Source organism: Danio rerio, chromosome 9 (assembly GCF_049306965.1).
Source record: "Danio rerio strain Tuebingen ecotype United States chromosome 9, GRCz12tu, whole genome shotgun sequence".
Classification (NCBI taxonomy): Eukaryota; Metazoa; Chordata; class Actinopteri; order Cypriniformes; family Danionidae; genus Danio; species Danio rerio.
This window is the reverse complement of record NC_133184.1, coordinates 43,650,001-43,676,285: the sequence shown is the minus strand read 5'-3', so window position 1 is coordinate 43,676,285 and position 26,285 is coordinate 43,650,001. Positions and strand designations below refer to the sequence as shown.

The 26,285-nt window shown below is 34.0% G+C and overlaps 1 protein-coding gene across 4 annotated transcripts in view; it reads right to left on the bottom strand.

The window, feature by feature from the left end:
* The window catches only part of col18a1a (collagen type XVIII alpha 1 chain a), a 158,300-nt gene that overhangs the window by 33,381 nt on the left and 98,634 nt on the right, over window positions 1-26,285 (bottom strand). For all 4 annotated transcript variants that reach the window (XM_021478722.2, XM_073912047.1, XM_021478720.3 and 1 more), the window contains 3 exons: window positions 11,695-12,236; window positions 7,129-7,215; window positions 2,183-2,236 (listed from right to left, as the gene is read on the bottom strand). In XM_021478722.2, the coding sequence (XP_021334397.1) occupies window positions 2,183-2,236; window positions 7,129-7,215; window positions 11,695-12,236 (683 nt within the window). The remainder of the gene's footprint in view (window positions 1-2,182; window positions 2,237-7,128; window positions 7,216-11,694; window positions 12,237-26,285) is intronic.

Genomic DNA, 26,285 nt, shown 5'->3' with positions numbered 1-26,285 from the left:
ATTTTTAATCAGTTATTACTGTATATCTTAAGATTTGCTTTTATTTTACAAAGAAATACAAAATTAAATATGACAAAAAAAAAAACGATACATTAAGTGACACAGTGGCTCAGTGGTTAGCACTGTTGCCTCACAGCAAGAAGGTCTCTGGTTCGTGTCTCGGCCGGGTCAGTTGGGGTCCCTGTGTTTGCGTGGGTTTCCTCCAGGTGCTCCGGTTTCCCCCACAGTCCAAAAACATGCGGTATAGGTGAATTAAATAAACTAAGTTGGCCAGCGTGTATGTGTGTGGATGAGTGTGTATGGATGTTTCCCTGTGATGGGTTGCAGCTGGAAGGGCATCGGCTGTGTAAAACACATGCTGGATAAGTTGGCGGTTCATTCCACTGTGGCGACCCCAGATTAATAAAGGGACTAAGCCGATAAGAAAATGAATGGATGAATGAATAAGGATACATTCAAATGAAGCTTTAAATCTAAATATGGCTTGATAAAAAAGAGATCTGGAGCATTTGGAGCAGTCAGAATTAGGGGCAATCAAGTTATAGAATTCTGCAGGGTGCGAATTATACATTGACGATGGAGGGGGGGGGGGGGGGGGTCATGTTTTTAGATTATGTACAGTAATATGCCTCAGTGAACCCAATGTATATATTTAATTCAATTACATCTAATTTATTTGAGGGATATTGAGTGGTTCTCAATCCCATTAGTGATATTAAGTAAACGGTGACTAGTTTGCTTTCCTGCACCTATTAATGGATAACCATGAAAAACTGCACATAGTTTTTTATTTTACTGTTTAACTTCCATGTGTGAGCCAGTGAATAATAAAATACAAACACAATGCATCTAGTTTTACAGATACCTACAAATGCCTTTTTTAAAGAAACACTTACACTATCTGTGTCACCGTTACCAGCGATCGTCTTTCATAAGATCGCTGGATTTCACTAACTATAACCATGGACTACAAATCCGCCATTTCTGGACTACATTTTCATACATGCACTCCGCTCACACTCACACATGCTTCCTCATCTAGACTGATTACACTCACACCACCTGAGGATTGTCAGAGACTGATTGCACACATTATTTAAGCTACACACTCACTCATTCACTTGGTTGAGTCTTGTTTATCCGTAGAAGACATTATAACATGTTTTCCTTGTCTTGTTTTCCCGTGTTTTGACCTAGCCTTGTTTATCTAGTTCTCCCTGCCTGCCGCCTGCCTTTTGACCTCTTGCCTGTGTTTGACTACAATTTTGGATTTGCCTTTATACATCTGTTTGCACCTGTGTTGACCATTGCTAACCTGACTTCGATTAAACCTGCATTTGGATAAAACCTCAGTTGTCTGTGTCACTTCCCTGCGTTACAATCTGCTGGTGCTCTAGATTTGCTGGTTTCAAAAATGTATGAACCATTATGGGGTGGTCAAATGTATAATGAAGTTATCTATTGTTTTAATTATTAATACTATTTAAGATAAAGATCAGACCCCCAATACATCTTGTTTTAATGTCCTTCAAAAGAAATCAAGCATTAATAAGTTGGTCAGACCCCCCCAAACCCCCCTTCAATTTGCACCCTGGAATTATGGTAGTTTTAGTGTTTAAGATATTAAATTAATTAAATTAATACTTTAGCAATTAAAACTTGCAAGTGCAAGGAAAGAAAAGGCTACTGTCAAAAGTAACATATATTTAAATAATTTAAAAATGAATTATTTTTTAAAGTGGTCTAAAAATCCTCAAAATTGCTTCAGAACTGCTGAATAAATCAGTCAGAGCAGTCCACACCTTACAGCCACCTGGTTTCTTTCCATTGTAATTAGCTCTGGCATGCTCAGACAAGGGCCTCACACATCAGTAGCAAGGGTTCATTTCAATTTCCACATGGCCTATTTCTGGATTAGTAACACAAGGCATGGGAAGATGGGCTTTAACATCTGGGATCGGTCTGGAGATAATAGCACTCATCCGGGACTTTCCCTTACAAGACGAACAAGTGTACAGTGTGACAGACTCCCAATTCACAGATGCTGCTCTGGAAATGGCCTGGAACTTTAGGATTTTCATTAAACGTTTTTAATTAAATGGATCCCAGCAAGTTTACAAATGCAAGCTCAGATTTGTGTTGCATACAGAGGAAACATAAACAAGCAAAATTATGGTGATACCTGAACTGGTGATGGCTGCTCTCCATCTCCACTTGCTCCGTAATCACCTGATGCCTGGAAAAATTGAAAAAATATATAAATTCTCTGAACAGTAAGCAGGACTCCCACTTAAACTTTCAAACTACCTGACAACTTCATGACTTTCATTTACAAACAAGCTGAACTTCCTTGATCTACTGTATAATGAATAATAATAATAATAATAATAATAATAATAATAATAATAATAATAATAAAGGCAAGCTATTGTGTTCCGTAGTCCCTCAGGAAATTAGTGCTTCTTGAGCAATGGATTTACCTCAATGTCCCAAAATTTAGCAGAGCCACAGCTTTCGTAAAAAAAAATTGGGGCAGCCATGACATTGCTCGTAATTCTTTCGCACCATCTGCATTGTTTATATTAAATAACATTATGTTAGAGTATAGAACATGCTCATCCGGTGTGCGATACCTGTTGTCACAAGGCATTGCACCTCTAAAAAGGGGTTGTTCACACAAAATGCATTTTTCCTTTCCAACTTGCTACTTTTTCTATTTTTTTTTTTCAATGTAAACATGCGCTTGACATGTGTTTGACCATTACGCTTATGTCACACGTTTTTTAAGTGCCTTCCATGTGAGCACCATGTTTTTTAGACATGGTGTCAAGTTAAAAGATGCTTTATGCTGTGCTTTTTTTTTAAACCGTTGCCTCTCAGGTTTTTAGACGCAAAGACGCATTCAGTGTAAATGTGCGCTTAGAATTGTGACAAACTTCAAAATGTGTACGTACTGCACAAAACACAAAGGTATCTTTTCCATGTTAAAAGGAGAGTTTTGTCGAGAGTTTTGTGATGCACAAAATTTCTATTTTTAAAAACGGTTTCAATTTGAGACGTCACACGCTAAGCAATAGCAAAAATATGACAGTGATTTTGAGTTTAAATATCATTTTACATGACATTTACAGCAAAACTACTGAAAGCAGCAGCACAAAGTTTAATGTTACCTCAGATTTTGAAAATAAAATAGAAAGCAAACAGTTAGAAAAGTAGCTAGCAAACAGTTTGTCAAAACTATGCTGTAAGTCAAAACTATGACCAAACCAACAACATAAGTAAGTAGACTTTGTACCAATATGTATTAATAATTAAAAATAACTTTCCTGGATATTAATTCTTAAAAGCAGGGTTTAACAATAAGGATGGTCCAATATGCACACAAAGGCGATAGAAATGAAAAGCAGTACGACTGGCAAAAATAATTGCGTTCACGTGAGCAATAGAAAACAGATGAAAACCGAATGAGAGGATGATCACTCATGCTAACAGCTAAAGTGATGCATGCAACTGTTTAAAACGCGTGCGCACTCCCATTTCCTTGCGTGAAGCAACTGTTTAGAAACAACTGATGTGATCGGTTCTCTTTCACATAGACTAGAAAAAAATTGATGAACATGCACCCACAGTCTTGCTGCTTTCAAGAGCTCCAAATTTGTCTTTTTGTAAGCATCACTGGTTGCTTTTGCTTCAACCATTCTTTAAACAGATTATTTATGGGTATAACGTTAACCGTGTGTATGTGATCATCCTTTCATTATCAAACGGTATGTTTTTTTTTTTTACCTGCTTTCTTTTGAGTTAAAATGGTTTAATCATAATTTTTTATAATAACATTGCTTTAATGGGTGATTAACTCCCCATTTATGTGTAATTAACCGATGATCTGAGACCTTTAGCCAGGACGGATTACTGTGCATATATTTTTTTAAATAAAAAGTATAGTATACAGCAATATTTTGCTTGTTTTGACACATTTAAAATTTGTGGCTAAAAAATAACTAATTGTTTATGTTTGGTGTGGTCAGAGACACATTTGGTAAATACTTAATTTTGAGCTCTGAAAATTATTCGAAATAAAAACTAATTCTAATACTATGAAACCATGACCCATTTGCTCAAGATTATTGAGCTCATACACGACACACAAAAAGTGAAATGAACGAGGAGGCATGTGGACATAACACACAATCTAAATCAAGTAATTTTACCATGTCAAAGTCATACTTATTATTTATATGTATAAAATATATTTTCACAACAATAAAATTGTGTCTTGTGAAAATGGCGAGTGGCTAGTAATGTTGGAAAACTACTAGCCACAGTGGCTAGTGATCAAAAAAGTTAATGTCAAGCCCTGTTAATTTGTATTATATGGATTATAAATATTACCATTTCATTGATAGTGCACATTTCTGCACTTCTAACTGGCTGGTATTTAAATGTTTCTGTCGTGTTGCTCCGCATCTCGTGCTGACAGACAAATTGCTTGCTGCTGAACTCAGTGTTGTCAGTGTTAGAAATGCGAATTCAGCCAAAGCCTATTTACTTTTGGAGAAATTTGAACTATTTTCTTAAATTTGGATGATTTAGAGTCATTCATGTGTCAAATATGATGTGGTAAGCGTTATATACATGTAAGCCTGTCTAAAACTACTCTATTATCTTTGTTTTGTAAAGAAAACTCCCATCCACCCCATCTTCCTCCTTTTCCTCCTTTACCAGGGGGAGCTCTCGAGAACAACCTGATCTCGATCATCCTTTCATGCTCATTGACCAGGCAGGAGACTTGGTCTTAATTATCCGAGCTTAGGGTTCTCTCCCGAGATAGTAGCCAAACCTGCTATTATTATCAAGCAATATCTAAGTTTAAACTCTTGAATTAAACATAAGAGGTAAACATTTTCTCTCTTTGTTTCTCTCTTTACATAAATTACAGTCAAAAAAGTTCTTAAAGTCAAAAAGAAAATGAGCTAAGATGTGTAAATGTGTGCATTCTCTGACAGCAAAACAACCAGAAATTGTGGGAACCCTAAATAAGAAAGGGTCATTCCTTCACAGTTATCTGGACTGCTGGAGGGCATGTAGTACGTCATATGTCATACTGATGGCCATTAAAGCTTTCTCCTGTGGAAAGCCTGGCTGGAGGCGACACATTCCTTTCTGGAAAATGAATGGAAGGGAATTCCAAGCACTTTCAGATGCAGACGGATAACAATTGGTTAACAAACACTCCAGGTGTTTATTTAGCAGTTAACACACCCTAATTTCGTTCTAAATCCCATATTGTTTACATCAAGTCAGTCTTCCACTTTCATTCAGTCAAGTCTTACAGTGTTTTTATTTAGAAATTGTTTCAAAGCAGTTTAACATTGATGAATAATCAATATTGTTACAGTTAGCCATCCTCATAATTGTTTTTATTTTTATTTAATAAAAGCAGCTATTATACATACTGAAAAAAATGCATATTTTTGTTATTTACCTTTTACATGCAAAGGGTTAAATATTTCAGAACTGAACTTTGCTTACAGGAAGCCATATCTGACTGTATTTATGTATTTATAATGTTTAATATACTGTATATTATGACAAACACTGCTTTTTAAAAGCTATCATTTTTTAAAAACTGCACTTTCAGCCACCCAACATGAACAACCAAAAAGCATATACAAGTTTACAGTTTTAAATGGAAATAGTTTCATGTAAGAGCTTCTTTGTTCAGTGTTGTTTCAATTTAGTCTGTCAATGTTGCAAAGTTCATCAGTTATGAAACAAGTTCAGTTCAACAACAAGCAGCTCTGCTGAAAACAATGGTGTCATTCTTCAGATCAAGCCAGTTAAAAAGGAGTTGTTAGCATAATGTTAAATAGGTTTCCAGGCTTTTAGGCTTGTTTGAAAGTCAAAAATGGCACCTTTTGATGCTTTGTGCCAAGATTGACATCCTTCAGGCTGGTTCTTACATTCAGAAACAAACAGTGAAGTTTGCAAGTTTCAGAAGAATTAGAATAAAGAATAGGCCGCAAATCTAATTTGCAATGTTTTTTGAAAGTTAGAATAATAAACAAACTTGTTATTTGAAGAAGACCTCAGACATTCTGTCTACATATAATTTATCAAGAATTAAATAATATAGGGTTGAAAAAAACAAAATAAAAAAAACATGGGATAAACTATTCCTTTAAGGATCGTGTTGAATGTAAATTTAGCTGAGGTGATAGGACATTGGAAGGACGTTTTTCAGGAAACCAAGAACCAATTAAATGTATGCACTAAATCCATGCATCTTCCAAATGCATATACAGTCTATAAATGAAAAGTGATGCCACAGCAAATTTTGGGATAAGCCTCCTGGGGAAAATAGTCTAAATCTGAACACTTGCAGCAGGCCATCTATTTTGCACACTGGTCTCATTTATAAAAGACTACACAATAACTGGGTAGGTGCGAGGCAGTGGCGCAGTAGGTAGTGCTGTCGCCTCACAGCAAGAAGGTCGCTGGGTCGCTGGTTCGAACCTCGGCTTAATTGGCGTTTCTGTGTGGAGTTTGCATGTTCTCCCTGCTTTCGCGTGGGTTTCCTCTGGGTGCTCCGGTTTTCCCCACAGTCCAAAGACATGCGGAACAGGTGAATTGTGTAGGCTAAAATTGTCCGTAGTGTATGAGTGTGTGAATGTGTGTGTGGATGTTTCCCAGAGATGGGTTGCGGCTGGAAGAGCATCCGCTGCGTAAAAACTTCCTGGTTAAGTTGGTGGTTCATTCCGCTGTGGCAACCCCGGATTAATAAAGGGAATAAGCCGACAAGAAAATGAATGAATGAATGAATGAATAACTGGGTAGGCATCAAAACCTGAATACACACTTATAAGATCTCCTTTTGTTGAAGCTATTTTAAGAGCTTGCCAACTGATATTAAGAACACAATTTGAGTACTTCTCATCTCACTGCCTTTAGCCATTCTTTGGATTAATATATATATATTGACTTGAAAGAGACTTGCTAGACCAAGCTATGACTTGACTTGACTTGAAATAAGCAGTGACTTGACTTGAGTCTGACAAAAACTGACTTGACTTGCTTGAGTCTTAAGGGTTATGACTTGAGACTTGCACATGTGTGACCTACTCCCACCTCTGTTGCATAGTCATCCTCCTCTTCTTCACAGTGCCGTTCAGCCGCCCCAGGGTCTCTCGACACCCTCAGATCACCAATAACACCCTACAAGACAAAAGCACAGGTTGAGAAGTTTATTAAGATGCACAGGGAATGTGAAGTGACATACAGTTCATGCTACAGGACAGCTGCTAATGGACGATTCTACTGCTTCCACTGCAAAAATGCTGGCAGTCAGAGAATAACGTGTGACGGATATCTTACTTTCAAACACAGGGCTCTGTGTCTTCATGTGGGATTTCCCTTTCAGGGTTTGCGGCATAATTACAACGCAGATGGTGATAAGATTCAATCTAATCTGCCAAGCAGCACATCTCTACCTTCAATAGCTAACATAATTGCCTCATTAAAGAGATAGTTCTTCCAAAAGAAATTAAATCCTGCCAATTATTAATCTCTCGTGCTGTTCAGTGCTGTAACCTGAATGACTGACTTTCTTCTGCGGAACGTAGGAGAATATCAGTAGAATGTCCATGCTGCTCTTTTTAAATTAATTTTCATTACATTACATTTCATTACATTACAATATAACAATGTGTAACAATTCACTTTCATTGAGAATGACATGGTATGACATGTTTTTTTTCAGATATTTCCCAAATTATGTTTACCAGTGCAAAGAATTTTTCACAGTATTTCCTAATTTTAAGAGAACGTCTTTTAGGTTTTATTTTGGGTAGGATAAAAGCAGAAAGTCTGCAGACTATTGTCTATGGAAACATGACAGGAAAATTTTAGCAGAATGTTCATACTACTCTTTTGTCAACAATGTGTAACCATTCACATTCATTGAGAATGACATGAACACCCTGTCATGTTCCACAAATGACAAAATAATGAATAATCATGTTTGGAGTATGAGGATGAGCAACTAATTGCATCAATTCATTTTTGAGTCAATTATTTATTTAAGCTGATGTCCAATTAGTCCCATTGTGTAAAATAAAATCAGCGAAATAACAGTAAACTGCCAATATCTTGCCAATATTCACATTTTTAAATGGCATTCTTTGTAACTGATCACACAACTTCAACTTTCACAACTTCAAATGTGGAAAAATTTACCTCAACCGTTTAACAAACAGGATTTGTATCGCCTTTGTATTGATATAAAACAATATACTGTATGTGAAATACAACAAACTAATGCAAACAAACCAGTAAAGCCAAAGACAAAATTATTTAGTTATCACTTAGGTAAGATTTGAAAAGTGTGTGTGTGTGTGTGTGTGTGTGTGTGTGTGTGTGTGTGTGTGTGTGTGTGTGTGTGTGTGTGTGTGTGTGTGTGTGTGTGTGTGTGTGTGTGTGTGTGCTTGTATATACTTTACTTGTTAGTTTGTAAGACACTCAGTTTAAAGTGCAATTTAAATGCTTAACTAGATTAATTAGGCAAGTAGTTACTCTGTAAACTAGGTTAAGGCAAGTAATATTAATTAGTCTAGTCATTAAACAATGACTTGCCTAATTATCCTAACTTGCCTAGTTAACCTAATGAACATAGTTAAGTCTTTACATGATACTTTAAGTTGAATTTTACCTTGAAAAATATCTAGTAAAATATTATATAAAGTCATCATGGCATAGATTAAAGAAATCAGTTATTAGAAATGAGTTATTAAAACTATTATGTTTAGAAATGTGTTGAAAACATTGCTGATCAGATCTGACAGGACTGTCTTTCTCACATCTTAGTAAACGCCCTGTGCGAAGGTCAAAGGTTTAAGAGCAGAAAGCAGTGAAGGAAGTTTTATGACGTCTCAGTTGTCCTTTTGTGTCACGCTTTGACCCTCTGAAAGCCCCAGCGCAGGGTCAGATTGACAGCCCAGATTGGCCCACACTTCTGCAGATAAGCACATGTTCTCAATGAGAGCGAGGGATGGAAGAGCAATCATATCCTGGCTAATCAGGTCTGTAATTATGATGGCCATCTCCTTCCCACAGGAAATAGCAGCCACATGAAACACGGAGCCAAACTAAGTGAACACGATCCATCTGCTTTTGAGTGATCATTATGAGCTGTGGGAAATGTGAGGCATTCCTGCTGCCTCGGTCGCCTCACTATGGTTATTGAAGGACATGCAAGAAAGAGCCAGCATAACTGATGGACACTGAGAAAAGCGTTCAATCACATCGCTTCACAGGTCACTTACGCCAATCTGGCAGCAAAAGCAGTTGGAGAAGAATCTGCTGGACAAAACTGGGAATTCTTAGTAATTGTTATTGTATGTATGTATGTATGTATGTATGTATGTATGTATATATATATATATATATATATATATAGTTTTTGCCACGATGACTGTAAATAATATTTTACTAGATATTTTTCGAAACACTTCTATACAGCTTAAAGAGACATTTAAAGTCTTAACTAGGTTAATTAGGTTAACTAGGCAGGTTAGGGCAATTAGGCAAGTTATTGAATAACAATGGTTTGTTCTGTAGACTGTAGAGAAAAAAAATTGCCTAAAGGGGCTAATAATTTTGTCCTTAAAAGTGTGTTTAAAAAATTAAAAACTGCTTATATTCTAGCCAAAATAAAACAAATAAGACTTTTCCAGAAGAAAAAATAATTATCAGACATACAGTGAAAATGTATTTGCTCTTTTTTTCTGAGAGAAAAAAATTCAAAGGGGGCTAATAATTCTGACTTCAACAATATAACTTAATGTTTTATTTAATATATTTCAAATTCACTATGTCAAACGATGGTGAAAAGTTTTATTTATATAATTTATGTATTAGTTTTTTTATTTATTTATGTATTAATTAATCAAATTTTTTTCATTTATTTAAATTCATTCATTTGAATATCTCATATAATCCCTTACATTGCTATTGTTTAATTCATGTTGTTACATTCCAATAGAAATTACATTTTAAAATTTATTAAAAAAAATAATAATAAAATTTTAAAAATAAACCTTTTAAAGTGGAAGAAAATCAAAACAATAAAATGTAAAAAAAAAAAAAATTTGTGGGGGGGGGGGGGGGGTAGGGGGGGGGGGGTGAAAATTGTCTTTCCATGTATCAAACTAGCTGATATATTTTAAAAATATTCATGGTTTGATGCATTTCTATATTTTATGTATTGTTTTCATATTTATTTATTTATATATTTATTTGAAATTGTCATATATAATCCCCTAAATGGCTATTGAAATATAATATATATTAAAATATATAACGAAAATAAATAAACATTAAAACTATTAAAAACATCCAGGCAGGTAATTACATTAAACATAAACATTTACATAAATGACACATTTTAAAGAAACAAAATTAATCATTTAAAATTAATTAAAAAGATTTTAATATATAAATTTTTTTGAGGATGAAATGGTCTTTCTGTGTATAAAACTAACTGATACATTTCTTTAAATGTACATAGTATATTGTACAGTATTTATATATCTTCATGTAATGTTTTATATTTATTTATTTATATTAATTTGTATAATCCCCAAATTGCTATTGACTAATGGAAGTTTATTCATTACACTACAAAAATGTTTAAAGAAATTAAATATTAAATATATTAAAAATAGACATTAGATAAATGCAACATAAAAAAGAAAAAAGAAAAAGGATACCACATTTTTTAAAAATAAAAATACGTAAAATATTAATTTATTTTGTAATTATAACTGATATTTTTAAAAAATGTACATGCTTTGTATGATGTGAAAAAAATACCTTGTTTAATGAATTCACCCATTTATAAAGAAAATTAATAAAATAAAAATGTGTGTGTTTTCATTTACAAATGTATATATAAAACACGAAAAACAAAAAAAAAAATAAAAAACAATGAAACGGCAAAACAAACAAAACACGAAACAAAACAAAAAACAAAGCAAAACACAAAAGGAAACATGAAACAAAAAAGAAAAGAAAACTAAACTAAAAACTAAACTAAACTAAAAACATAAAACATAAAACACATGCAGCAAAACACAAAACAAAACAAGAAACAAAACAAAACAAAAAACTAAACAAAAAAACAAGAAACAAAACACAAGACAAAAAAACAAATCAAAGCAAAGCAAAGCAAAAAATTAAAAATTAAACAAAACAAAACACGAAACAAAACATCATGAAACAAAAACAAAACTAAACTAAATTAAATTAAACAAAAAACATGAAACACAAAACAAAACAAGACAAAAAACTATTTATCAGCATTTGGAACTCGGGAAAAACATAATGTCTGAAACCGATCTCAGAACAAGCTGTGAGGTCTATTGCTGGACACTGCCACACAAAACTAACATGAGCTAATTGCTCCCCTGTGGTTTCTTAAACTAATTAACTACTCCACTGCAAGAAATGATGGCAGATTTTCTCCAACAACAGAACATTTGTTCATTTTAAACAGCCCAATTTGACCAACAAAATCACACAGTAGTCAATCAACCCCAGAGATGTAACGTTACAATCCCCTTTCCCTTATCTCCTCACTGCCATTTAACCCGTTTTCAATGAGAAATCATCAAAAGTTTTACTCTGACAAATACATACCAAAAACTTATCCGGGTCTGCTCCACTGGCATGTCCCACAAACACTCCAGCGCCAGCATCCATGTCCATATCATCAGGCGAGCGCTCGAAATTGACAACCTGAGGATCCGAGTCGCAGTTAAAGTAGAGAGAAACCTGCTCGTTCAAAACGCTGATGGAAAAGCGCGTCCATATGTTCAACATGGAGGAAACAGAGAATCTGGCCGCCTCATAGGAGCTCTGCGAATCAGGCTCGGTGTAGTAGAAGATAATGGACTGTTTGCCTCTTTCCACCGCCGACAGCTTCACGCCAACATACATGATGTTCTGAGTGGGGTCAGTGATGGAGAAGATCACGCCAGGCTTGGAGGATGTGGGTTTTATATTGAAGATGAGGGAGAAATCGCGGTAGAAGGGATTGGGCAGGTGGGCTGCAGCAGACTGACCCACATTTGAGCTTGGTCCAAACACATATCCAGGACTGTTTGCTTGGTCGAAGACTTTGGAGACGCCGTTGGGTGGAGGATCGCCAATTAGTTGCAACAGCGACACTCCACTTTCTTCTGTGGAAGAAAAGGAGAAAAATATAAATAAATGGTTTATTACAAAATCCCACTGAATAAAATACTGCAGTAAATGTTCTAGTGTTTCTAAACCATACTATAGTCAAGTGTTTTATAGTGTACAGTTGAAGTCAGAATTAAACCTCCTGAATTATTAGCCCCTTCTATATATTTTCCCCAATTTAATATTAATAGCACATATTATTTTACTAGATATTTTTCAAGATACTCAGCTTAAAGGACATTTAAGGGCTAAACTAGGTTAATTAGGTATGCTAGGGCAATTAGGCAAGTCATTGTATAATTATGGTTTGTTCTGTAGACAAATATTGCATAAGGGGGCTAAAAATATTGATCTTAAAATGTTTTTTTTTTAATTTTTTTTATTAGGACTGCTTTTTTTCTACTCAAAATTAAACCAACAAGACTTCCTTACAAAGAAATATAGTATGTATGGCTATAGTATGGCTCAAAAACACTGGTATTTAATATAAATTACTGTAGTATTTTTTATATGGCAAAACAAAAAATTGGACAGTCTGGAAGAGCTGCACGATTAATCATTAAAAGATCCCAATCTCGATTTAAAAACTAAATTCAAAGTCAACATGCTTTACATATTATTATTATTATTATTATTATTATTATTATTATTATTAAAGCTTTGATGACCACAGGGGTTTATTCAAATCTGCATTTAACAAAGAGAGAGCAGTCATCATATTTGGTCTTTAAGTTTTTCCATCTAGTATTATTATTTTTATTATTATTATTATTATTATAGAATTATCATTGCAATTAACGTAATTAATAATTATCATTATTAATGTATAGGTAACCCAAAAATAAATTGTCATTATTTTCTCACTCTTCACTTGTTCAAAAGCTATTTGAGTTTCTTTTTTCTGTTGAACACATAAGAAGATATTTTGAAGAATGCTTGTTGTTGGCCACCATTGATTTCTATTTTTCCCTACCATTCTTCAAAATATCTTTTTTTTTTTTTTTTTTTTTTTTTAGAAATGATGAGGTAATTATTGATTGTCAATTTTGGGTGAACCATTCCTTTAATTGTATAGAAGTACTTGGATAACCATCTATGAACATAAAAAAATAAAATAAAAAAAAAACTTACAACTTGAAAGCAAACTGATTCTTCTAATGATACATTGACACTATTAATGACATATTTGTCATTAAATTATTGATCAAGAGAATATTAAAAATTCTGGGTGATCTAGTAATGAAACGATACATCTTTATGAGCAAGTTTATGAATCATACTTTCAAACTTAGATTTTAAAAAAATATTATAATTTAAATGATCATTTATTCACTCTTTTGTAGTTTAAAACCTTAATGAGTTTATTTGTTCTGTTGAGCACAAAAGAAGACATTTTGAAAAATGCTGATTTCTGCGACCCACTGACTTCTATGGTAATTTATCCCTACTACGAATGTCAACAGGTCCCAGCAACGAGAATTCAAAAAAACATCTCCATTTGTGTTCAACAGAAGAAACTCAAAGGTTTAAAACCCCATGAGGGACCATAAACTAGGTCATTTTTATTTTTTGGGTGAATATTCCTTTAATGTAATCTCCTAAACCATAAATATCTAAATAATGAAGCCAATTGGTAATTGGTGCCAGCTAAAAACATTTTTCAAAACATCTTCTTTTGTGTTCAACATAAGAAAGAAACTCATAAAGGTTTAAAACCACATTAGGAAGAATAATAATTCCCCCCCCCCAACCCCACCCCACCCCAAAAAAATTTTTTTTAAAGGTTTATTAAAGCTAATTAAGTTTTGTCAGGACCTCCAATAAATCATTATTTAACTTTGTGATCTTTATTTTTAATGTACAAAAAAACCCGATTTGCAATTGTCAGTTGATTAAGAATCGTGCAGCTCATTGGTCAGGGACGGACAACAGCGTGGGACTGGGTTAAAAAGCATTTCATTAGTCTGCTCAAATACATATTGTGGAGGAAGTGTTCAACATTGACAGTCGTGGTGGAAAATCAAGCAGTGGATTTTGCCTTGTTTTAGTTGTGAAATGTTATAGGAAAGTATTATGTTTGGCAGAGTGTAGTGTCTTTTGTGAGCAAAATGTAGTTGAATTCTTGCTCAGAAAAAGAAATGTATGAATAAAACAGACAGCTGGCGCTCTAAAGAATATTCAGATAGATTGTACATGTATGGGAATGTTTGATATCATGAACAAACACGCAACCTTCTGTTTGAGCAAGAAAACACGTTCACTGGAACGCAAAATGACACAAGGAATTGTATAAGAAAGTAACATTCTAGCTCATTGTTCCCAGAGGACATTCATGAACAAAATTTACTATGGTATTATTGCACTGACATGTTTAATAAATGCTTTACACCACGAGAACACTGTAAATTATTTTTATATTACCCAGGAGACAAAGGTTAAAAACATACAATACTTTTTTCTCGACTCTTTTCTTGAAAATATAAAACTTGTTCTTGCCTAAGGAAGAGAATTTCAATGCTTTTTCAGTTTTAGATTGCTCAGAAACAAGGAGTTAACAGAATTGTACAAGTATACTGTAAAAATGCTTAAATAAAATAAAAAACCCATTTTAAAACTATAAAATAGTTTATTAATACATTAACAATTCCAATAGAAATATATAAAATACTTAACAAAAATGTACAGAAATATAAAATGAATGCATGCGTGCATATAAATCAATCAATTTCAGACTGGCAGGTGAGAGCATATGGCTTGCCCTGCAGAACTTAAGGATGGAAAGCATCAAGCTCATGCTAATGTCACTCAGCACAGACATATTTAGCTAGTTGTGAAGATAAGCTAGACATGGAAACATCACAGGTTCATGTGCTGACATGTCATGAGGAGGAGAAAGAGGTGTGAGGTTACAGCTGGACAGTGCAAGACCCTTCCTGTCTACACACACACACACACACACACATTCACACACATTCTGTACATAGGGCATCTTTTGAGTGATTCCTGCCCAACACATACCTCTTTTTTCATATTGTTCATGATGTTTAATTGGACAATTTTTTTGACTTGCATTGTTTGCTTAGTTTCGTCAGAAAACATTTTGGTTTTAGTTTTCTGTTAGGATAGTCTGTTTGGTGTGTTCCACTTGTTGACTCTCATCGAGGTCATGTTGTAGGGAGTTTCCCCAATTGAGCATGTATGTCGATTGTGATGAAAGAGCAATCTGATTGGCTGTTCAGCTACAAATCAGAGCACTTGCTTTTTTTTATGACAATTGATGATTCTATATGCTGAATTGGGCAAAAGTCCTCCAATTTGAGCCTGATGAGAGTCAACTAATGAAACAGGCCAAACAAACTAGCCTGACAGACACTCACAGATGGTGAGATGCTACCTAATGGGTGAACTTCAAACTTAGTATATCTCAGCCTTTACATGTCATAAAACAGCAATTTCAGTCATGTCTCGTAGGGACCAGAACACTTCACGATCCAAGAAATAAAGCCAAGTTAGGTAAAGAAACACAAACTAACACAAACATTAAATTAAATTTTATCCTATTACTTAAATAAAAAATAAAAAACAGCAGTTGGACTAGTCTGTATTACACTGTAAAAAAGTTTGGTTCCATAAATTCCTTTACGAAGTCTTAACACAAATCAATTAAGTTAATTTCAAGACTTTACACTTAGCTGATGATTGATTATAAAGCTTGTTTGGCATGCTGTCCCGGGAGAGAGCCCTGAGTTTATAAGGTCCTCGAGCCCAAGGCTCCCTCCCGTTTGCAAGGCGAGAGGGGAGTTTGAGCTCAGGTAGATCTCGAGAAGTCCCCTGCTGTAGAAACTAATGAACAGATGGTGATTGCTCTTAACAGATTACTACTTACTAGGTGCATGTCTGTGGTGCCAATTTGAATTAGTCAATTAACCTAAATTGCATGTTTTTGTACACTGACCGAGATTTGGGTTGATATAACGCAGCATTTTTTTTTTTTTTTTTGTAGTGCAGAAACTAGAGGGCATTTGACTGGACTGAATATCTTATGTAGTCAGTGATTTCATAAAATATTGGTGACCCTTAGCAAAGTGAAGAGACATGCATTTAAGAAGGATTTTTTTTCGTTTTGTCTCAGTTTTAAAGCACACTACACTGTAAACAAATATATTTTAATACACAGCTTCAGAAATTGATTCACAAGTGTTTTCTGTTAATTTATGGTTGCGAACTGCATTATAGGAGCTTGATCTCTGCTCTGTCAACTTTTGATGTTAAAAAAATTAAACTCGACAGTTTAACAAAGTGACTTTCATTGACATTTCAGTAGTTTGAAACAATATAATGTATACAAAACAATATAGAGAGAAATAAGTCTTTAAAATTGTAGAAAATGTACTGGCAGTTTTTTTACAAGGTTTCTGTACCATAACCCTTTGACTGCCACTCTACCAAATGGCTGACCAAGTTTTTACTGTTTTAAAAAATTAGTGTTAAAGTAATTTAAAGAATGACTGTAAATAATAATTTACTGTAAATAAACTGACTTTAAATAAATAAATGATAATAAATAATGCTTTTACACACACAGCATTGTTGGTTTACAAAGAAAATCAAACAATCCTTTTGCACTTCTACACTTGCTCTCTTGTTTTTTTTTTTTTTCAATAAAACTAAATGCATGTTAACTGAGAATCTAACAATATTTTATGCCATACTTCAAAAAGAAAATATGATTTAGTATTCAGAAATGTTTTATTTTGAATATATTTTTTTAATAAATTGGTCTTACACTTCGTATTTTCTGATTTTTCATAGTATATGAATTAATTCCAGTAATTTTACCAAATGGGTTGTGGTTGGAGGGGCATTCGCTGCGTAAAACATGTGCTGGATAAGTTGGTGGTTCATTCCACTGTGCCGACACCAATTTAATTAAGGAACTAAGCTAAAAAGGAAATGAATGAATGAATTTTATTATAAACCGACATATCAACCATTTGGTAGAGGCTGATATTTTAGAAATTATGGGATTTGTTGAAAATTATGCATTGATTACATAATGATTATGCATGTGATAACTAGCGACATTAGGAGTTAAGAACTGCAATCCAAACATTGTTTTCTTGGCAGGGCAGTTAACATTCAACACCAACCAAGACAATATATCACTTTAAACTATTAAAAATGATGATAAAAGTCACTTTTTTAACTATTCAAGGTTCCCAATAGTCCCATAATGAAATTCAAAAGCAAAAATAAATGGAGAAAATAAAATGTATCACAAAATACAGAAAACTGCTAATTAACAGATATTTTTTTCCATGATAAAATATTAACACCACCCCTTTTTTAGATTTCAGAGGGACATTATGTCAACTTCTTTGAACTTTGAGACGCTTTCATGTCATGAAGTCAGTGTTTTAAACAATCCAAAAAAAAAAGACTACAACTACAGCTCACAAGCACATGGTCGTATTTATCCAACAAGGATCAAAGACCTTCAGGGGCTTACATATTCATCATTAGGTTCAGATGCTGCTTTTGTTACGAGTCGAAACAAAACCCTTCTTTCTTTTATTGCACATGAAAGGATTAGAAAAAGAAAACACCTTACATATGGTTTTGGTGCGAGTTTCTGTTGATGATGTTGAGCTTGGGTTTATTTAACAAGAGTTCAGAGTTTCACTGTTCAGAAAGTAAAGCATGTCTTTAGATCATGACAGCATAATGACAAGCTTAGAAGAGAAGGAGGAGATTTTTGGAGCTCACCTCACATTCCTGCACATGTTCAGGTGCTGTTGTGTAAACAGCGGACATGTTTAACCCCCAAAAGACTATCGGCCAGGAGACGATTGTCAGACTTTTGAAAATGACTTTAGGGAAAGCAGAATCCTAAAACTGCTGCTTTTCTGACAGCGGGCAATAAATTTTCATTTCAGAATCCAGATGTGTGTGGGGATAGACAGACTTTTCCTGCGCCCCCTAAGGCCTTGTGCGTCTGCTCTTGTACATGAATGCAACAACCCAGACATCTGACACTAATCACTGTCATAAAGACTTGTGCAACTGAAAAGTGCTTCCATTTTTGTAACAACATCATCATTACTTGGTCCAGTCCAATCGAGATCAAGACTACTAGTGTCAAGACAGAAAAAAACTGTAACATAATTATGAGGATTTACTAATGTTATTTAAAAAGATTTAAAATTTAGTTTAAACAAAAATAAAATAAATTAATTACATTTTATTTTAATTATATATTTATTGTTATTTATTATATCTATGATTAATGTTATATAATTAATGTTTCTTGTCTTCTTTAATAAAAAAACATTTTTAAATTTCACTGTAAAACCCAAAAGGTTAAGGTAACTCAAACCATTTGAGGAAACCGGTCGAAACAAACCATTTAAGTTCAAAAACTAACCCAATTGAGCAAATTTATTCCATTTGAGTAAACAAAGCAATTTGAGCACAGTAAAACCCAATAAATAAAGAGAACTCAAACCAGCTGAATAATGAAAAATGCAATAAGTTAAGACAACTCAAACCATTTAAGGAAACAGATTGCAACAAACCATTTGAGTAAAAAAAAAGGTATCTATATCAATACTGTGAACTTGCTCCATTTAAGTTGAAGTAAAGAAGTATTTATTAACTCTTTACCTCTAACACTGAGTTCAAAATTCTTTTTAAAAGAGTAGAATTAACTTTCAGTCATTTAACTAAACTCATTTCATTTGATAAAGTTGACTGTTGGTTTTTACAGTGCAAGTAAAAATGTTATCAAATGTTTTTTTGTTTTTTTTCAGAAATAATAAATCAAAATTAAGTGGGTTTTTACTTAAAACATTCTAAATTATCTGCCAGTAAGGTAAGTAAAATAATCTAATTTCAAACTGAAAACAAGATTATTTTGCTATTGTTTTTACACTTGAAAACACTCTAAAAGTAATACAATAACTTTTACTTGTCTAGAAAATGCTTCTTGAATTAATATTTCTTGTAGATATCTGGACTAGAAACAAGACAAAAACTAGTAAACAATCATTATAAAACTATCCAAAGAAAAATTAATCGTTTTTTTATTGCAGTGTGATTCATTTTGTATGTCACAACTACACAGGGCACATTTATGTATGAAAATAAATAATGTAATTTATTTTTTTAAAAACTAAGAAAGACAATTACTTTATAGAATATTTTTAAGATTTATTTCATAATAAATAATCAAATAAAGAATAATTAAATAAGTTTTTAATCACAGACATCGATTTATTATCATTTGTACATACTTTTGTGTCAAATCCACCATTACATGAACTTTAAGTTCCAGTCTTGCACCGCTCTCATGCACCTGTTCCAGATTCCGCTGATTGCACACACTCACAACCGGAAGATCATTATGGACTGATTACAAGGACTATGTACACAGCACACACATACACAATTCATTGCTGAGTCTTGATATACTTAATTGTGAACATTACGATGCGGTTTCCTTGCCTTGCCGGTTTTGACTCTCGCCTTGTTTGTTTATTTTACTGTTTATTCTTGTTTTCTGCCTGCCTTCTGACAACTCGCCTGTTATTTGTTTACAAATCTGGATTATCTGCATAAGCCTTTTTGCCCCTGTGTTGACCATTGCTTTCCTGACCACTCAATAAACCTGCATTTGGATCCGCACCTCCCTTGTCAGCGTCTGCTTCACGTTACATCATGATTCTAAGAAATCTGCCAACTTTATAATGTAACTAGTTTTACATGTCTGCTGAGGTATGTCTATTTATTTTGTCTGCTGAAGTGTGTCATTTTTTTTCCATGTCACAGACTGCTGATGACCTGTAGCATCCATATGTTCACCAAACAATCCAACCTTGACATAAACATCTTCTCAGTAGTCAATGTTTTACTATAGACCAGTAAAGATCTTAAAGGGCCCCATGTTAGAGTTAAAAATTAGCAGTTTAATAACGTGCCTCTTTATTTACTGATCCATGTTCTTGACCTCTTCAAAAAACCAAAGAACAATGAAGAAGAAAAACACCACTTTGTCCCACATATTTCTGGACTCTTACACATTAAAACTCAAATAAAATAAGACTTATGGGCTCATGATAGATGTTCTTTATGGAATTATTACCACATTCTGACATGAGAACATTAATAGCCAATGACCTTACAAAACTGTGGAACAGCATTAAAAAGGCTGGACTGTTTATAGTATTCTGCATATATGCATGCATACAGTACATAAATGACATACCCTATAGCAAATATTATATTATTTATATCATTACGAAATGTAAAATATGTTATGACATGGCTAAAAAGTTAGCAATTATGTTTCTCCTACTTTATTCACATGCATTCTTATTAAGATATTTGGTACAGTATATGCCAAACAGCACATTTTGACAGCTTAAACAAACATAAATTCAAAATGAAAACATCTTTATGGAAAAATAAATAAAAACTAAAAAAAGTACTTCAATTATGAAATGAAGACAACAAACAACACTACATCTAGGTTTTTATATGAATTATTAGTGCTATAAAGCAGTAACAGTACCACTGAATTCATTCATTCATTTTCCTTCGGCTTAGTCCTTTATTCATCAGCAGCGCAATGAACCGCCAACTATTCTGGCACATATTTTACGCAGCAGATGCATTTTGTTAACATTATCATTACCATTGCTTCCAATTGGAACCAAGTACCATACATTTTCTCAATCACTCATACCCCAAGGCCAGTTTTTGTTTACCCAATCCAAACTGCAAACAGAAACGGCAACTGGCCCAGGTGGGACTCGTACCAGTGACCTTCTTGCTGTGAGGCAACAGTGCTAGCCACTAAGCCAATGTGCCTTCCCAGTACCACTGAATGTGTTGCTTATGTGTATAACTGTCAATTCAGCGCAATTGTATTGTTGTAGAAATATTTTTATATTAACAAAAAAATTAACTACATCAGATTTAATATAGCACGGAAGAGTCAAAGACTGAAACTTAGAATCAAACTAGACCGAAATAACAGAAACATAGTCTCCACATTTAAAAACATTCCCTAATATGAACATCCACCCTAAAACTAGCTCTATCAGCTTCAACTTAGATTGGTTTACATAAGATTGGCATTTTAATCTGTGGGTTTCTCAGAACGCATTTTCCAATCAAACTTTTTAAATGAGATGCAAGCTGTAATTAGTTTATCCTAAAACGTTACGAGGCATCAGTTATTAATCCTGAGAGGAAAAAAAAGTCAAAATATGTAATTGACCAATATTACACACTTAAATGTAAAAAAGGATTACTTCGAGTCAGATGTCAGGAATCGAATATATCACACCTGACATATTTACGTCAAACAGGCTTGTAGAATATATTATTGACTTCTGTGCCATAATACAGTACATTTCCATGCAATTGGAAACCAGCACTGCAGCACATCCATGTCTTTTGCCAATACATTGTAAGTTAATGTACTACATAATCCAATGTGACATCAACACTGCCAATTTATCGCAACAAACCCCTTTAACCTTGGCGGCACAAAGCCTTTCAACGCAGCACTTCCACATTTAGACTTTTTTCTGACAGTCAAGTCATCTTGGCAATGGCAGGATTTGCCCTCTCAGTTGATCCATTACAGAATGAATTGAGCACAGTGTCTATTGGCGTTCAGAGGCTCCATTGTTATAAAAAAGGTCCATGAAGCGCCTCTGACCCAGTGAGAAATCTAGCACAATCACTTCCATTTTCCAACGAAGCCATTTTCCCCCAAATCTAATAGCTCTTACAAGCTTCAGTGGAGTCCAGACACTACATAACCCCATTTTGATCTGTGACACTATTTGAGAAAGCTTTCAGAACAGCCATGGGAGGATATGAGACAAGACTATTGTGAAGATAGAAGAAAGTGTGTGTGTGGCAGCGTGAGAAAATTATGACTACAGTAAATGTACTGACGCTATAACAGAACTACTTTACACATTCAAGCCACACTCTTTTGGCTGAGAAAAAATGTATACTTGTATTCAGAATAATCCATTCAATCAATCATCAATAATAGAGAATACATTTAAATGATGTTCATTTAAACATTCTATCTATATCAAATGATCAATGTTAATAAAGTATTAACATTTACATTAATAATACATGTTTTTGAGCAACAGATTAACATGATTTCTAAAGGATCAAAACTGTAAACCAGGGTTATTCAATTGGCAGCCCGCGGGCCAAACTCGGGCCCAGAGGCAATTTGTTCTGGCCCTCCAAATGGTGTGCCCAAGAAATCAAAGGTAAATTTAGTTCAGTCGAAAAACGGTCACTATAGTTATAACGTGTTGTGCGTCTGTTCGATACAGCAGGAGCTGCAGTTAAAAGGCTGTGCAGAGCATTAGTCACGTGACATAAGCGAGTGGCGCAAGCTACCTTTAGGTGGTAAGCCCAAAGACTATAAAAAGGGTGAGACATATTGACTGATAACTACTTTGTGCTCGCACATCAGGTCAACAACAGGTTTCCTAGACGCACTGAAAACCAACTTTGCCGATACGTTTGATTATTTGACAATCCCCGATGAAGTGAGGAAATTTGTTAAGGACCCTTTCTGTGTAAAGGTTGACAGGTGGCAGCTTTTTGTTATATTTATTTCTTTGTTTTATCAACACTCCTGTTTTTCGTTTGATTTATTTAAATTTAATTCCAAATTCCTATATTCTTTGTATAATATCATCATTTAATAAATTGTTATTTTTGTTTCACATATTCCTTGGTTGTGATTTCTCTTATTTTCACCCAGCACCAGTAGAAACTTAATGTTGCGTCTCTTCCAATATAACAACATTAACACGTAATAACATCCATTAGCCTTCATATTTAATTTTGTTTGATCCGTCCAAAGTTGTTTCAAAACTATTTCAAATTTCAGTTCTAATTTCCAGCAAACGAATTAATGAACAATAATAATGAAGTGTGGTCAAAAAATAAATGAATTAATAAATAAAAAAATAATAAAATAAAATAAAATAAAATAAAAATAAGAAAAATCGATTAGACTGCGATTAGGGGAAAATATCTCGTTGCGATTTTTTTTGGACCGAAATTGCAATTGCAATTTGATTTATGGTTTAATTCAAGCTTCAAGCTGATTTTGATTTATTTTAATTTGCCATAGTTCATGACAACTGATACCATGTCTGCGAAGCCTCACGACACTGTCGCAGAAAGTCTAGCATGTTTAAATTTTCTGATGCATAGCAGATTTGTTTTGAAGCACTTGAATGTTATTAAATTTATATATATATATATATATATATATATATATATATATATATATATATATATATATATATATATACTGATTTTATATGGAACTAATCAAAGTGTTTCAAATTGCTATTGCAATTTGATTTTGATTAATTTGACAGCCCTAGTGTGTGATAGGGCCCTATATCTGCAAAATATTTTACTGGTAGTTTAAAACTGTAATAATCTTAATTTATGGAGCATGTGCACAACACTGTTCTCAACATAATGAGAAATATTTGACTACATTATGGCTCGTCATTTACACAACTAGGAAACGTAGTGGCACAGTAGGTAATGCTGTCGCCTTAAAGCAAGAAGGTCGCTGGTTCGAGCCTTGGCTGGGTCAATTGGCGTTTCTGTTTGCATGTTCTCCCCCGGTGAATTGGATAGGCTAAATTGCCCGTAGTGTATGAGTGTGAATGAGTGTGTATGTTTCCCAGAGATGGATTGCAGCTGGAAGGGCATCCGCTGCGTAAAACATGTCCTGGATAAGTTGGCAGTTCATTCCGGTGTGGCGACCCCAGATTAATAAAGGGACTAAGCCGAAAAGATAATGATTGAATGAATGAATGAATTTACACAACTGTGGCATTTTAAAGCCCTGTAAATGCTGAATTCATACAGTAAATGCATCCTTGTTTCTCCTTCAAGTGAATCAAAAGTTAACTAGCTTATAGTAGCATGGGAGTTAAGGTTTTACTGTATGTCCCAGTACTGGAGCAGATGCAAATTCTGATGCTAATTGCTTTAAATAATAGAATAATTAACAAAAAGACAATCGATTGTAGTTAAAGAGAGACTCGAGAGTTACACATTAGCTTGTCCTTTGCACACGGCCCCAGAGCCTCACAAATCTAACAATGGCTTGACACTGACACTAAACATTTCACTTTCCAACACAAATAGCACACCTGCAATTCATTCATGAGCTTATGATGAAACAAATGTTAAATCCTTCACATGTAGCTAACATCAGAACAATATCATTAGCATAATTAAAACCATGAACTTAATACGTGTATGCAATCTGCACCACCATGGGGAATCCATGAGGAATGGTTTACAGCCGATGGGAAAGCCTCGCTTTGACATGCTGTTTGCATTATAAAAACATTAATATTGTGGTTTGATCTTATCTACCATAAACCCTGGATGTCTCAAATTACAGCCTAATCTAATTTACATGTTTACATTATCTAGGATCATATAATTGAGGTTGATGACATAATTGTTATTGTTTTAAAACTATAGATGTTTCCCAAGGTTGGTATAATTTTGAATGTCACTTTCTGTACAGACAATAGCACATTTTTGTGTTTTATGAATCTGTCTACCATTAATGGCTATGAAATAAATCAGTTTCATTTCATTCAACTCATAAAACAGTGTGTGCATTATGTACAGTATGTTTGAGCAGGGGTGACGGTAAGGAGGGCTTTAGGACAACTCTGAGATGCCTCTTCCCATTCACTGTATGGTTATGTCTGTCCTACGTAGCCCAGAGAGTCACTGCTAAGTGATATCATTAGATGGTAAACTGTCAAAGCAAAGATTTCCTCAAATTCAATTAAGAAGAATAATACTGGGTTCACACCAGACGCTAAGTATCGCTTTATATTACTTGCAAGGTATGTTTTGCCCTGCATGAAAGTTTACTTCAAACTCAAAACTTATTTTGACACAATTGAGGCAAATTTTGCATGTTCACATCAAATGCATCACTTCTACAGGTTGAAAGTGCCATGTGAAAGGAATTTCAATGTCATTATGCACCGTCTGGTAAAAGTTTGCTTCTATTCTATTTCATAAAACAGAAAAAGAGAAAAGGGTTGACAATTACTGACAGGTTTTCAAAGATAAAGGTCTGTTTATTCACCAAACTTCTTTTGCAGTAATGCTACCACTACTTACATAGCCAAGCATCAGATTCAATAGGTTATGTTTTTTCTTTACTAAAAATAAAAATATTTTCTAAACTTTCCTAGACAAAAACTGTGACTGAGAAAAATTAAACTGCTGAAATGCTTTAGTGTTTTTTATATAAGTATTTTTAGGGTTTTTCAGCATTTAATGATAGGACAGTGTAGAGAATGGACAAGAAAGCATGAGGAAGAAGAGACATGGGAAGGATCAACAAAGGACCAGGAATTGAACTCGGGTCACCCAGAGCCCCTCAGTGCTATGTGTCGATGATTTAACCACTGGGTTATTGGTACAGACAAAATGCTTTAGTGTAATCCACTAAAATCATTCATTCATCCATCCATTCAACTATGCATTCATCCATCCATTCATTTGTTCATCCATTCACTTCATTATCCAGCCATCCATCCATCCATTCATTCATCCACCCATCCATTCGCTTCATTCATTCATTCATTCATTCATTCATTCAATTATTCATTCATTCATGCACCCACCCATAAATGACTAAAATGTAAAAATGTAATATTCAGTCATAAATGACTAAAATTTAAATGTACCCATCCATTAAACTATGCATGCATCCGTTCATCCATCCATTCATTGAATTAACCACCCATGCATCTATCTATTCATTCATTCATCCACCATCCATCCCCCTATCCATTCATTCATCCACCCATCTATCCAACTATTCATTCATTCATTCATGTATCCATCCATCCAACTATGCATTCATCCATCCATCTACTCATTCAATTATCCACATCCATCCATCAAACTATGCATTTATTCATTCATTTATT